Genomic DNA, 15977 nt, shown 5'->3' with positions numbered 1-15977 from the left:
TTAGGTCTTAAAGGCTCCATCTGTGAATTTACCACAATTTATTATTTCGTCTTGCGGTATTACAGTGTAGTTTCCATGCACTCCAGTAAATTCATTTGACTTTGAAATTTGTTTCCTTCATGACTGAAGCTGAGGGAAGCAGGTCACAGGGGGTGGCTCAGTACATGTCTGCTGAATGCTTAACATGAACATAGATCATTAATAGTTGTCTTAGCATCCTTGGTAGTTTATTCTCAGAACAGGACTTTTACTTTGCTTCCGGGATAAAATTTATAAGAAACCTTGACCTTGCCTCAGCGTCTGTTTAGAATTTTCCAGCCCACAGGTACCCCTGCTTCAGAGGGCCACGCCCCCTTCCAGCGCCAGAATGCTGGACTACAAATCCCACAAGGCAATGCGCGCCATCCTTGGCAGCCAATAGAGCGCGGTGTTGCTGGACTGTGTCTCGAGTGACGAGCGTAGGCCGCTGAGCAGCGTCGTCCTGGTTGCTGTGGAGCCGGCTCGCGTGGCCGCACGCCCTGCCCGCCTCCTGTCATGGGCAGCGCCGAGAGCGCCGACGCCCGAAGGGTGTCTTTCGAGATGGATGAGGAGGAGCGGGTCCGGGTGCTGCAGGGCATCCGGGTGAGAGGAGCGGCGGGAGGGCGGGGGCCGGAGGAGCGTGCGGGCGGGAACGGGAGCCGCGGCCCGGGGACCGGATAGATGGAGGGGGCCGCTGGCACTTAGGGGCAGCCGGCCACCTCAAGTCGTTTTCCCTCGCCTTGGCTCTCTCGGTTCCGGATTTGTTCCGTGCTCTACAGTTTTCACCTGTCGTGTGCGTCTTGTTGCGTGTGCTGTAGCACGTCTTGAAGGTGTTCGCTCATTTCCAATCTTGTTCACGTGCCTTTCTCCGGGAGGCAGCAAAGGGAGAATTTTAGCTACAATATTATTAGGTCACATGCCTTATCCGCCCTTCAACTAAAAGCCTTCCGTGGGTCCTTACCACATCGAAGAGGAGGGATCGCTTCACTTGTTTTTACAAGATGTCCTGGTGCCCACTGACCTCCCCATCCCTTCCCTGGCCTCTTCCCTCATCTTCATAAAATACTTATTTTGCCTCAGGACCTCCTTGTTCTTCCCAGAGGATCCCAGGTGTTTGATGTTTCTTTCAGTTATCGTTAACCTGGCTGTCTTCATGTTACAGCTCAGGCGTCATCCAACACCACAGTCTGAAGCAGCTTCCCACACCACTGCCACACGTTTATGATTTCCACAGCATTCAGCACAGTTTGAAACAAATCGTGTTTATTGTGTTTCCCATTAGAGCTCTAGCTGATAGCTTGGCTGAAGTTCTTGTGTGATTCATGACTTTTATCACCAGAACTTACAAGAATAAAAGCTCCTGTTTTATTGCAGACTGGCAGCTCTTTACAGGTATTATTTAATTTTCAACAGACCAAAGAGAAGTAGACTTGTTAGTACCTCTTCCTCTGTTTTGTTCTGAGACAGGGTCTCCATATTTAGCTCAGGATGCTGTAGCTACCTGTCTCTTGAGTGCTAGGATTAAGAAGGGCATACACCACCAAAAGTCTGGTTAGTCCATTTTGTAGCTTATGGGGAGCTGCAGTGCTATTGGCATAATAAGTTGTCCAAGGTCACATACGTAACAAAGTAGGAGACCCAAGACTATAAAGTAGGTCAACTCCAGAGCTGTTTGGTAAACTTCTTTCTACACCTGTGCATGACACATAGTGGGTCCTTGGTCAATAATTGTTAAGTAATTACATGAGTGAACTCAATGATTCAAACTTAAACAAAATCCTTGGAGCTGGGTCTAGATGGATAGAGAGGAGGTTCAGAAAAAGTCTTCAGAGGGTCTGACCTCTAAGCTCCTTAATTGTGTGACCTTACAAGAGCGAGTTGTTTTTTGGGAGAAGATATGCAGAATGCTTTGTGTGGGGCCTCAGAACGTGTCAGGTGCTGACCAGCTGGAATTGTAAACCTGGCATGTGGCAAGAATTAAGTGGGGGGGAAATGGCTTCTACCGAAAGGCTGAGAGGGAAGGAGTAGGGTAGATTCTAGGAAGACAGCTTTGGCTCAGGATATTCTTCACATTGGTTGCTGGGTCTCCTGTCTCAGGGGGATGCAGGCTTGAGTCTTCAGAAGTTCAGAGAAGCACCATTGCAGGTGGCTCAGACTTTTTATTTCTAGTCTCTTAATAACTCTGTAAAGTACAAAGTCTTTAAATTTTTTTCTCTCCTTTAAAAAATGTTTTGTGTGTGTGTGTGTGTGTGCACATGCTTGCTTGTCTGTATGTGTGCCACATGCATGCAGGTGCTCAGGGTGAAAAAAAAAATGCTAAATCCCTTGAAACTGGAGGTACAGATTATTGTGAGCTGCTGGCTCTGGGTGCTGGATACCAAACTCTTGAATAGCGATAATCATTTTTAAAGCACTGAACAATTCTTCCACACCCTAGTACAAACAATTTAAAGGTGGAAAGTCAAGCGTAGAGACAGTGCGGACTTCCTGAGGCACCACTTGAGAAGTGTTTGGAACTTATCTAAATCCATCAGACTTCCCACCAGCCTGAGGACACATGTCTTGGTAGTCTGAAATTTTGACATTGCTTCTACTTAGCCTGACAGGGATGCTAAGACTCTGCTTAGTTTTACAAGGCAGTTAAACTGGAGGGAACTTCAGTAGTTGTTAGCTTTCTTTTCTAGTTAATCTGAGAGAATAATGGCTTGTCAGAAGTAGTCATTGATGTGGTTGGTCCAGTGTTGGGAAAACATGGCTAGTGTGCCTGGTTTTAAAAAGGAAGATGGAAGGAAGAACATTATGGTAAATATTTTGGTGATGGAGGACCCCATTATGAGTAGTTACTTGAGAATTTAAGAATTCCTCTGGTCTTCAGACAGATGAGTAAAAATCAGTATAAATAAACAAATAAATAATTTTAAAAATCAGATCAATAAAGTAGTTGACCTACTGAACACATGAGAAGTCAGTGAGAGGTAAATTCCAAGAGAATACCTGCCCTAGTTCCTTCAGAGAAAATTAAATATTCTTAGAGACCACTTGTATTTAATCCCTGGGGCCTGATCCCAGTGCTCTCGTTTCCTTAAAATTAAGTGTTAGGGCCTTGCTCATTTGTGTGTGAATTTGCATAAATTTACATAGTAAGTTCAAGCCCTAATTCTGTGGAAGGTAAAAGAAATTTAATTGATGCAAAATGCTGCAATTATATTCAACTCCTGATTTCAGAGCAAGCATGCACAAAATACATAAAGATTGTCTCAGCCAGTACATTGAACCTCGTGGTCTTCTAAGAGCAGGCAACAATATCTTATAAATGTCTATTTTCTTCTTTTCCATCCTGTATAAGCAGCCATCCTTGTCATTCAGCTGAACTTGATTGATTGTTGAAATCTAGACTCCTCATAGTTCCAAACCACGCCCCCTCTTCAGTGATTCACCTCTTATTTTGCCACATGCTTTGGGAACCTATGTATGGAGCCGGATGCCTAAGCTCATTCCAGGCTGATTCCATCCTTCTGGCTAGATCAACTTTATCATCACTCATTGCTCCTGTGAGGCAGGTTCTGTACCACTCAGGAAGGGAAATATGATGGAAGATTAGTCAGATACACAGGAGACAGTCAATATACAGATGCCAGGGAGGCTACTTGCCAGTGCACTACTTGAGCTCCTCAGCAAACACTGCCAAAGTGGTATTTACCCAGCACTGGTCTGGTCTTAACAGAGATGGGAAACAAAGCCAGGCTCTCTGCCATCTTGGAGACTGCAAAGAAAACCAAAAGGCAAACAACAATAACAAAACCAAAAAAAACAAAACCAAAAACCGCACAAGTTCTGAGGAGGAATTAAAAGCATGCAAAAGCAGTAGGACTTATACTTGTTTGAGGTGAGTTGGTGAGAAAATGCCTCTCTGATGAGGTGCCATTGTTGGTATGTATGACCTGAGCTACCCCTAGGAAGAATACATATGTATATTGTGCTAAGTGCCGTGCCAAGTATATTAAGGACATTTCTTCAGGTTCTTCACCTGCTGACCTTGTGCAATGTCATTGTCCTCATTCATTTTAGAGGTCAGACGTCACATAGTTAATTAGTGGAAGATTTGTCTCAAGCTCTGACTTTGAAGCAACATTAAGATGATTGGCCTCCACGAGGGGTAAGGATACTTGAGAAGGCTTGCCATGCGGCAGGATCAGCTGGTCAAGACTGAACACGTTAGTCTGGAGGCCACATTGAAGATCCCTAGGCAGTCTTCAAAGATTGGGTGGTCATTTTTTTTTCATTTTAAAGAATACTGTATTGAGATGCATTTTAAATATAAATTTACCACTTCAAATTTTTTCTAGTAAAGTACAGAATTGAGCAACTGTCACCTAATCTACTTATAGAACATTTACAAGATGTGAAAGCTATCTTGTTCCTAAGACACTTCCTATTGCCTATCCCCAAACCTGGGTAACCGTATTCCTCTTTCCTCTATAAAATTGCCTTTCTTAGAGAATTCGTATAGGTAGGTTTGTGTACCTTGCAAGCGTAGCTGCTTTTGCTTAGTGTAATTCTTTGTGCAGTGCGGAGGTAGAACCTAGCATCTTGTGCATTCTAGGCAAGTGCCCTACTACTAAGCCACACCTAGCATAATAAACTTCCTTTTTTCCTTTTCCTTTTTTATTTTATGTGTATGAATATTTTGCCTGAATGCTTCTGTGTGCTTCATATTCACAGTGCCAACAAAGGCCAGAAAAGGGTGTCAGATCCAGTGGGACATACAGTTATGAGCCACCAATGTGGGAGCTGGGAATTAAACCCAGGTCCCCAGAAAGAACAGCCAGTCCTCTTAACTAAAGAGCCATCTTTCCAGCCCCTGTTGAACTGTTTTGGCATTGCTCTGTTGGTAGGAGTGTTGGTAGGAGTGTTTGTCTGTCATGTGAGAGTTTTAGTTGCTGAATATACTGTGTTGTATGGATAAATAGTGCATTTGTTTACCCGGTCACCAGTTGGTGGACATTTGTATTGTTTCCATCCTAAGCTATAATGAATAAAGCTGCTGCAGACATCTACCTATCTATTCTTTCCTCCCTCCCTCCCTCCTCTCCCTCCCTCTCTCTTTCTCTCTCTCTCTCTTTCTTTTTTTTTTTCTTTGTCCTGTCCCCCTACATATGTTGCCTTTTCCTATAGATAGAAACTCAAGAGTCTATTTTCAGGGTCATTCTTATATGGTTTAATTTAACTTTGAAGAAACTTCATTTGTTCCTCAAGATATCCCATTTTCTGGTTTCACCAGCCATACTTGAATGTTGTTCATGTCTTTCCCACACTTGTTCTTGTTTCGATTGCAGTGATTCCAGTGCTGTGAGAGCAGTCAATGGTGGTTTGAACTCACGTCTCTAGGAAGGCTCAGCTGGCATCTTTTCTGGGCTTATTTGTTACTACATGCTTTCTTTGGTAAAATGTTTATTCAGGCCTTTTCGTGGTGGGTTTTTTGTTTTGTTTTGTTTTATTATTGAGTAATGTTTTGGTTTTGCTGGACCCCAGTCCTTTCTTACATTCTATTTTGAAGCCATTTTCTTCCAATATGTGGCTTGCTCCTGTTTTTATAATAGTTTTTGAAGTACAAGTGTTTTTAATTTTAAATGTCAAAAAATATTGATTGTACCTTTGGTGTTGTATCTAGGAAAAACTTTGCCTGCTTGAAAGCCACAAAAATTTCTTTCTTTGTTTTCCTTTGTAGAGTTTATAGTTTTTGCTATTTAGGTCTGTCGTCTGTTTGGGTTAGTTTTTGTGTATGGTGTCTATCTCGATAGTTTTAAAATTGAGTCTGACATATTCAGAGGCAGATGCTCACAGCTAACCACTGACCTGACCAAGGGGTTCCCAATGGAGAAGTTAGAGAGAAGACTGAAGGAGCAGAAAGGGTTTGTCTCATGAAGAGAGCAACAATACCAACCAACCAGAGCTCCCTAGGGTCTAAACCACCAGCCTGGAAGCACATAGGGAGGGACCCATGACTCCATTTGTATATGTAGGGGAGGATGGCATTGTTGGGTATAGGTGGGAGAGGAGATCCGTGGTCCCATGAAGGCTGAACACCGAGTGTGTGTGGGGGAATGGGAGGGTGGGGACACATCCTCATAGAAGCAGGAGGGGGGATGGGATAGGAGGTTCCTGGGTGGTGGGGGGAATGGGGTAAGGGGGTAAAATCTGAAATGTAAATATAATATCCAATAAAAAATAACTAACTAAATAAATAAAATTGATTGACAAAATCATCCTAGGAAGGACATAGTAAGTACTTGGGTTTTGTATATCAGAAAGTCTTTGTTATAACTGCCTAGTTTTTCCATCAATGCATGGCTGTAGTTATATCCCACTGAAAATCTGTTTAGGAGGTCAAGTGGTGGGTTGGTCTTCACTCAAATATGTTTGCTGAATTCTGAGAAATACAGCTTTTTTTTTTTTTTTTTTAAATCATGAGCTACCTATTTTTTTGTACTGTTTGTTGAGAAGATTTGTTTTTCCCACTGAGTTACCATATTGCCTTCATAAAATGCATCAGTGAACACGAGGTTATTTCTGGGTACTCAGTTCTTCCCATTGATCCCTGTGTGCCTTTGTGCCTGGACCACACCATCCGAATTACTACAGTTCCAAAGTTTCAGAAATTGGCATTGCAAAACCTCTGACCTTGTTCTTCAAGATTGTTTTGAATCCTTTGTGTTTCTATATACATTTTAGGATTAATTTATCAACTTTTATAAAAAGAAGCCTGTTGGGATTCAATCTGCACTCTACTTTGGGAAATTGCTGTTTTTATTTTTGCATGTTGGTGTGTGTGGTGTGCATACACATGTACATATGTGTATGGATGACATGTACATGTGTGCATGAGCTTGTAGAGGGTCAGAATTGACTTTGGGCCCTCAGTTGCTCTCCATTTATCTTTACTGAAGCAGAGTCTCACTATGAACCTGGAGCTTGGTGTTTCTAGCTGGTCTAGCCAGTCACTTGACCCCCTGGGAATACAGGTGGCCCCCACATTTCAGTGACTTTTACCTGGCTCCTGGGGCTCCAAACTTCAGCCCTCACACTTGAGGGACAAGTGCTTCATCTACTGAGCCATGGCGACAGTCCCCACATTGCTTGTTGAACAGTGGCACTGCCTGCCTGTGGAGTTGAGTTCTCCAGGTGGAGGGAGCCTCATTTTCCTCAGCAATACTTTTTGCTTTGAGTGCACAGAAGTGTGCTTCTTTTCTTCAGTGTAATCCAAAGGTTTTGTTCTTTTGGTATTATTGTGAGTGAAATTATTTTCTTAATTTTATCCTTGGTTCTGCCATTACTTGTATGTAGTTGATTTTTGTATATTGATCCCACAGACTGTTGAGTCCCTTTATCCTAGCAGCCTTTTTGTTGATTTCTTGGGATATTTTATGGTTAAGATGATGTCTACAAATGGCTTTTTACCTGTTTCTTCCCAACATCTTCTCTCTCTCTCTCTCTCTCTCTCTCTCTCTCTCTCTCTCTCTCTCTCTGTGTGTGTGTGTGTGTGTGTATGTATGTTTGTTGGGGGGCAACTTTTAGGAGTTGGTTCTCTCCTTCCAGTTTGGGTCCTGGGAATTGAACTCAGGTTATCAGGTTTGTGTGTCAAATGCCTTTATCCTCAGAGCCATGTTGCCAACCCTCTTCTTTTCTTCTTCCATTGGCTAGACTCAGTAGTGAGTGTTGAATAGAAGTAGTAAGAGTAATGTCCTTGTCTGAACTTAGGGAGAAAGCATTGAATCTTCCCTCACTAAGCATGTTAACTATAGGTTGTGTGTAGGTTTCCTTTGGGGTTTGATGGTCTTTTAATCATCTGTCACCCCTCCCTTCCAGCTCTTGTTTACTGTTTTTCTCTTGGAAATTCTAAGAGTACAAAGGTTAACTTTTAAAAATTGGAATGTCTGGTTTATCATGCTGTACATTTTAGATCCCAACTTGGCTTAAGGTGTTGACAGCCCTTCTATCAAAGCTGACGCTGCGGCAGCTGAGCAGGAGATTCATACCTTTCCAAGGCTTTATGGACTTATTTCATGTTCGTGCAGCAGATTTCTTTCTGCCATGCTAATGCTAGTGTTGCACTGACTTCCTCAGATGTTGCACATTAGTGCTACGTATCATGTTCTATGCCACCCCTCTCCTGTTCCTGCCTTTCTTTTGCTCTCGTTAGATGTTACTGTCTGCTTGGGATCCTGTCCAGTCTACCATGTCTGTTCTCTGGTTGCATCCTTTATCTTAGTCTGACTTGCTTAAAGTCAGTGAAGCAACCAGTGATCTCAGTAAACCTGGGCAGTGGCCTTGCCCCTGGAGATGGGGCAGATAGGATGTAGCATTTTCATGCACCAGTTAAGGATAGGTACACCCAGGGCTTGAACACAAGTCCCCTTCAGTGTTCTTCAGCTGCAAAGCTCTCACAAGTGAGTATGGTTTGATGGAGCCACAAAAGGAAATGCCAACTTGGGAAGCCAGGAGACAGGCAGCTAGCTTCTCTTCCACTTTTGGAGTTTGGATTTAGAGTCCAGTATACACAGTGCCTGAGTGCACACTGCCTGGCTAAGTGCTTCCCATGTGCAGTTCTGACCAATGCTCTGATCTAGTCACATCTTGTGGATAGTTTTAGGTGTTAGAAGGCAAAGCAGAGCAAGCTCTGATGGGAGGTAGAACATTTTAGGTCTTTTTGTCCCTCTTCAGCTGAGGAGGCAGAGAATTTGAAGGCCCAGCCTTTTCTTTGGTACCCTCCATTCTCCAAGCTCCTGGTTTCCATATTGTGAGATGGTTCCCACAGTTTGTGAGATGGCAGTCAAGGACTGTGCATGCTGTTCGAGATACTTTTCCTGCTTTTGATCCCTGTATAGCCAGGAGTAATGTTTAAACAGCACAAAGAGATGCAGGGACTTCCATATGACCTTCTGAGTTGGGGATGTTACTCATGTAAGATGAAATTCTGCAGTACATCTTAACTGTATCACAGAACCCCCTAAACAGTGTAGATGTAGGAATGGCTGTTGTCGGGGTTGAGGCCTTCATATGGGAAAGAAAGGTGTAGCTCTGGAGGCGACCTTGATCCTTGACGGTGAATCCTGTCTTGTGGCAGGCAGAGCTCTACTTTTTCTTAGTATTTCTGGATCTAGGATGAACACTGTACTTTCTGTATGTGGTGCCTAGTTTTGGTTGTCTGGAAGAGAGCTTCACCTGAAGAATTACTGCCTGTGGAGGCATTTGCTTGCTCGCTAATCAGTGTAGGCGTGTGATGCTGTGAGCAGTAGCATCTGTGGCCCTGGCTGTACAGGAAAGGTAGATGAGCTTGAGCCTTGAACAGGCTGGTAAGCAGCTTCCCTTCATGACATCTCCCTTTACTTCTGCTTGAGTTCCTGCCCTATAATTTGTAATAAGCTCTTTCCTCCCTAGGTTGCTTTTGGTCAGAGTGGGTTATCACAGGAACAGAAAGGTATCTGGGATACTGCTTTTTGCCTTCTGAAGGAAGGTTCAGGGTATTTTCTTGTTCAATCTTTTGCCCCTCCTGTACCCTGACCCCAGTCATTCTCTGTGGCTTCATTCATTAGCTGATAACTTCTGGAGTCTGAGTTTCCAGCCCAGAGCTGTTACAAATGGCCTGTTCATGTCCCCTTGTACAGTACATGTGCTGTGTGTCCATCTAATTCACTGTCCACATGGGCTCTGCCTGTACCCATCCTTACCTCCCTTATAAAGGACCCAGTTTCTTAGGTTAATGGCTCTGCCCTCCTGTCCCTCACCTATAAAGTTAGCAGTCTCCTTCATTTACTTTCAACCTTTAGTGACAAGTCTTTCCAGCAGTTTCTGTTTCATTGTCCCTTTGTCTTTACTATTCTTCCCCCAGCTGCCTGTACCAGGGATGGCTCAAAGGCCTGGTGTCTGCTAGGCAAGCTCCCCTGAACCACATCTCTAGTCTTCTTACTACTTCCCCCTCAGTTCAGGTTCACACCTCTGCTCTTCATCTGACTCTTGGGCTGGTTTTCTGGCAAATGGTCATATAACTCAAGTTCAAAGGAGGCAGATCAGAAAACCTCATCCCTGTGCCCTGTTTTTCCTCCTCTCAGAAGCAGCCCATTTCCTTTTCTTCTGACAGAGATTCTGTTCAGAGTCAGGGCTGATTGTGTCACAGTTGAATTTTTCTACTGGGTTAAAGGCTATTGCTGTGCCAGGCTCACTGGGAGCTCCATGTGCTGGCACACTTTCATCCAGCTGGACTGCAGACAGCACTCTACTGCTGTCCTCTGTGCTGGTCCCTGTTCTGGCCTATGGCTCTGTCCACTGGATTGTTTCTTCTCCCTCTTTGATTGGCTGAATCTCCTTCTTCCTTAGGACACTGGGAGGGGACTGCCCTCTGAAGGAGCCTTCCTCTCTGGCACCTGCAGACCCACTTACTTCCTACTGCTTCCTGCCCTGAGCCAAAATTGCTCTTACTTGCCCCTTCCTTTCTGCTTAGTGAGCAAGAGTCACTTGAATATGGCTTGGCACCTGCTATAGATCTATGTGATACTAGCTGGATAGAATTTGAAGATATTGGCTGGTCTTCTTGCCCCTAACTGTGAGCCCAGAAACTTTATGTTATTAATAGGTTTGAATTAATTGCTACCAATTAAAAATTGGGAGGCTTTACATAATTTGATTCTTAGCGTTTTTTTGGAAGAGGGAAAAAAAAACCTATTGACAGTCTGGTGTCTTTCCGTATGGTATCACTTTGTGTGAGCGACAAGTCAGTTGTCCCCCTTTTGCCCTGAGCACTATTCCCACCACAGAGCCTTACATGATTTGTTTTTCTTTGCTGTGCCTGTTTTGTTTGCTTCTGTCACCTACCTGGCCCCAGCAGGCACTTAAATGTGCTGCGCTTGGTGTCATGTGCCGTGCTTGGTGTTGGAGGTCCCCGAGGGCTTTTCTTGTCCTGACATTCTGGGATTTACATCTGTGCTGAGCAGCCGGTGGGTCTAATTTCAGCCCATAAGAAGTTGAAGGACAAGGACTGCTGTCTCCAAGGCAACAGCCCCAGCTAGGAGAGGAGGAGTCTTAAGTGCTACAGGAATAGGCAGTTCCTCTTCAAGGATTGGGGTGTCTGGGCCCTAGGAGCTTCACACAATGAGATGTCAAGTACACTGACTTGGTGCAGGGCTGAGCCTGTGCCCCTGCCCACAGGAGCTATGGACCTAGGCAGGGAGGGCACAGAATAGATTTGGTTTCCTAGTTGCTCCGGGCTTTCACAGTACCTGCACCCAGTGAGACCTTAGAAAACATGGTACTGCATGGGCAAAACATGTTCACATAGGCCTGGCTGGCCTGCAAGCCACTTCTTATCCCTAGTGACGGTGGTGACACCTCTCCTGCCTGTAAGGGAGCTGACACCTTACTTACTTCATGAAGTGATAAAGCTGCCTCCACATTGTTACCTCTCAGCTGTGTCTACACAGTGAGATTTGTGAAGCTAAGAAATGCACTAATGTTCATATTCATACTGACTGCTTGCTGAGCTCCATAAAGCCCATCAGTGGAGGCAATGTGGCTGAAAATTCCTGAGCCAGCCCTTGAATAACATGGTTTTTCCACATCCAGGGAGCGCCATGTTCCTAGCTTCCTTTGTACAAGTGTCACTATTATTGCCAGAGTTCTGGGCCTGAGCACTTAAGACATCTGTGATCCTGGTTGGCTTTCTAGCCTCCCTGACTGTTTTGTGTGAAATGGCAATGCACAGAACATACATTTAGCTGGAACCTTGCATGTGGAGCATGTTCAGGAGTCCCTGTAATGCACGGAGCCTTTTCATTTAGGTCTGATGCTGGGGTTCGTCTGCCTCTATTCCAACTTTTTTGCCTGTATTAGTCAAAGTTCTCTAGAGCAGTGGTTCTCAAACAGTGGGTTGTGACCCCCTTGGAGGTTGAACGACCCTTTCATAGGGGTCGCCTAAGACCATCTGCACATCAAACATTTACATTGTGATTCATAACAGTAATAAGTGACAGTTACAAAGTAGCAACAAAATAATTTTATGGTTGAGTGTCACCACAACATGAGGAACTATATGAAAGGGTCACAGCATTAGGAAGGTTGAGAAACACTGCTTTAGAGTAACAGAGAAAGAAAGGGATTTATTAGATTGACTTACAGGCTGTGGTCCAGCTAATCCAACAATGACTGGTTGTGAACAGAAAGTCTTAAGAATCCAGTAGTTGTTCAGTCTATGAGGCTAGATGTCTCAGTGGGTCTTTAATATATTACTGGAATCCCAAAGAAATAGGCTCCAATGCCAGTGAAGGAATGGACTTGCTAGCAAGGTGAGAGCAAGCAGGCAAAGAGGAAAAGCTTCCTTCTTCCTCTTCCTTCTAGTAGAAGGTGTGGCTCAGACTAGATCTAGATTAAAGATTTGAATTAAAGGTATGTCTTTCCGTCTCAAGATCTGGGTTAAAGGTGACTTTCTACTTCAAAGATCTGGATTAAAAGACAGTCTTTCTATTTCAAATTAAGCAAAACTCCTCACAGGTGTACCCTTCGTTTTTGGGGTGTTAGTTTCAGATATAGTCATATTAACAACCAAGAATAGCCATAACATTGCCCTCTTCTGGAGTTTGAGAAATGACCTCCTTCCTCCAGTCTGTCTCTGGGCTCTCTCATAGGGTCTCTCTATGACTTCTTCCTCTATGTTCTACCAGTTTTGCTTCTGGAGTGGCAGAGGGTCAGAGCTACTTGGGTGCATTCAGAACACTTCACACATCGGCTGTTCTTGGCTCAGCCATGACACCTCCTCCTTTACAGCAAGCCAGGCGGGGAGTTTCACTGTCATCTTTTCTCTCTTCCATTACTTTATGACTTTTTTTTTTTTTTCTTGCAGAATACATCTTATTTTTAAATGCCAACTGTTCACAATTTCTTATGAACCTTTTCAGACTTTCCTCAAGCCTATATACAATGTGCTCCCATCTTCTTGTGGAGTGAGATGTGGTGTTCTGTGAATTGCTCTTTCATCTGTCCGTGCCTTCAGACAGGTCTTAACTAATTTCTCTTCCTTGATGTCTTCAATGTCCATCCCTTCTGTCCACCATCCAGCCAGTGTACATCTCAGCCTCTCCTGTGCACACCTGTGTCGTCACACTTGCTCCATGTGTTCTTTATCTCAAGCCTTCTTTCTTCTTTGCCATACTCTTGTGCAGAGAAAATCCTGGCTGGCCCCCTTTCAGAAGCTTCAGTGGTTCTAGTTGATAGCAGAATAAACTCTAGCTTTTTGTCATTTGGAAGCCTCCCAGCAACCCTCTGCACCTTTTTAAATATACCCATTGTGCTCTTTGTGACTGAACCTCAGGACCTCTGTATTCTTTTTTGTGTGTATTTGCTTGTGCCATTCCCAGGTCTGGCAGGCCACCCTCCACGTGACCCCTGATTTCAAAGTATATTTTTATTCTTCCCAGAATGTGGGATGCGTTCAAGGCCTCATTTAGGCATTCCTCTAGTGGCTGGAGCTCCTGGAACACTTAGATGAACTGTTTGTGTTTCTGTGATTGTGTTCTGTGTGTCCTTTTCACCCCGGTCTGATGACAAGTGTGTTGAGAAGTTGAAGAGAAGGAACTTGCATGCTTCTTTGGTTTGGATGTTGCCTCCAAGGCCATGTGCTGAAAGCTTGCTTCCATAGTCTTTGGTAGGACTGGGAGGTGGAGCTTTAAGGTGTGGAAATTCTCTGAGAAAGGAATTTAGGTCATTGGAAGTATGCCTCTGAAGGGGTTGTTGGGACCCCACTCCTCGGTCATTGCTTCTCAGCTGCTCTGGAAATGAATAGGCGTTGCCCTAGCTTCCCTTCTGTTGTGATAAAATACTGATCTAAAGCAACTGACACTTCCAGGTCTCCGTCCATTATTAGGGAAGTCACAGCAGGAAATTAAAGCAGGTACCTGAAGCAGAAACCGTAGATGAATATTACTTGCTGACTTGCTCATAGGCTCATGCTTAGCTAGCTTTCTTAGATAGCCCAGGACCACATGCTTAGGAATGGTGCTGCTCACAGTGGGCTGGGCTCGCTAAATAATTAGTATTTCAAACAAACCCCCACAGATATGTCCACATGCCAATCTGATCTAGCCGATTCCTCAATCTAGGCTTTTTTCTCAGATGACTTGATCATTAAAGCTAAATTAGGATAGGCCTTCTTTGCTAGGATGTACTGAGTCACAGCAGGCCCAAAGCAGTAGAGCCAGGGACCATGTGCTGAATGAAGCCATAAGCCAGAATAAGCATTTTCACCTTTTAAGTTGATTATCTCAGATAATTTGTCATGGTAATGGAAATCTGACTAATAATAATACTCTGTTGCCTGCATGTAGTGTTATATACATGAACCTTTACTACATATTTAATTTAACAAGTATTTTAGCATTTCTAGTGTGCCTGAGGACTTTTTCAGGCACTGAGGATACAGTTAGAGCAAAGTGGAAACCTAGGGGTTATGAATGGGGCTTATATTCTGGTGCTGGTGGACAAGAAATCAAGTGTATGTTGTATCAGATTGTGGAGTTCCATGAAGAGAAACCAAGCAGAATACTGAGTTTTGGTCAGTGAAATGTCTGGACTCCATTGTGTTCCCTGTGTTCTTAGCTGTCTTGACACCTCTACTTATTTCTGCCTTACTGCCTGTGTGAGCCTTCAGAGGCTATTCCAGTGTCTGAGGGTTATATGGAGAGGGCTGCATGGCAAGCACATGTCTTCTTGCTCTTGAGAACAAATACTCCATTGCTCTAGGACAGAGGAACACAGTTTAAAACATGGACCCAGAATTCCAGGGGCCTGCTCTGTCCTGGGGTGGCTTCTTCATCTGCTTTGCACCTTGATCACTGGGAAGTGGGTGTGATGAGTGCCAAGCATTTGCTCCCTGGTACATTAGTTTAAACACTGTACTTCCTTTGACTCTGATCTTCTTTAGTTGGATTACAGGCTGCAGCTCATCTGTCAACACTTCTTCTATTGGGTACTTCATTTAGTAAAGCAGCACTGGTTCCCCACAGCTTTCATTCACAGGGTGGCCACATGACTTGCCCAGACTGTAACTATCTGTGTACTTCTTTATGAGTGGCTGGAGAAAGTAGGAAAGAGGCCCTTTTTGGGGAATTGGACTCTGGAAATTTTGGAAGTGTCAACCTAGCATGCCACAGTGTCAGGAAAAGACTCCTTCTCCTTAGGGTCCCTTGCTACAACAGCCCGAGTTCAGGTCTAGATATCAGACTTGTATAGTATCAGACCCAGAAAGTGCATTAAATAGAGCTTATAATCATTGTGTGTGGATTCTGGGCACTAAGGGAAGAGACTTTCACAAGGTCAGTAGAACCTGGGTACACCACTTTCATAGTTCATTTGTTCCATCCTCCCATTTACCTGTGTGCACTTGGCATGTGTGTGGCCTGGATTATAACCCATGCTGGTTTGGTATTTCCCAGTCACACTGAACAGCTAACATTTATGGTTTTCTTTGTGCAACTGCTTTCTACAGTGAAGCCCTGAAGTCACCGCTATTAATTAGTTCCATATCACAGACAAAGAAACTGATTTAGAGAGAAGAAGGGCCCTGACTAAGGTCATGCAACTAGTTAGGAGCTTAGCTGGAATTCAGACCAGGATGGAGCTGACTGCATGACACTTTCTCCTGAGCTGTGTTGAAGCCAGCAGCCTGAGCATGCTTTTGTCTTAGGTCAGGAAAGGGAAGTGCAGAGATAGAAGGGACCCTTGTCCCTTGCCACAGCTCTCTGCTGGCCATGTGGGACACTTTCTGTGTAGCTCTGGTGGTACAGTGACCAGAGGGCTAGTGGCACTGAGCACCTAGCCCTGTCTGGCTTTGGAGGCCTCTGTTCTGGTTCTGTTGGTGCAGGGAGCATTGCCCAGATGGTGTTTATTCTCACATGACTACTGTGTGTGTGTATTTG

At 44.2% G+C, this 15977-nt stretch overlaps 1 protein-coding gene across 1 annotated transcript in view; it reads left to right on the top strand.

Annotated features, from left to right (window-relative positions):
* Window positions 1-440: 440 nt before the first annotated feature.
* The window catches only part of Chchd6 (coiled-coil-helix-coiled-coil-helix domain containing 6), a 206279-nt gene continuing 190742 nt past the window's right edge, over window positions 441-15977 (top strand). The window contains exon 1 of the mRNA XM_034511780.2: window positions 441-621. Within this exon, the coding sequence (XP_034367671.1) occupies window positions 535-621 (87 nt within the window). The 5' untranslated portion in view covers window positions 441-534. The remainder of the gene's footprint in view (window positions 622-15977) is intronic.

Source organism: Arvicanthis niloticus, chromosome 9, assembly GCF_011762505.2.
Source record: "Arvicanthis niloticus isolate mArvNil1 chromosome 9, mArvNil1.pat.X, whole genome shotgun sequence".
In the NCBI taxonomy this organism is placed as follows: domain Eukaryota; kingdom Metazoa; phylum Chordata; class Mammalia; order Rodentia; family Muridae; genus Arvicanthis; species Arvicanthis niloticus.
The sequence above is the reverse complement of the archived record's forward strand: the minus strand, read 5'-3'. Positions and strand labels throughout refer to the sequence as shown.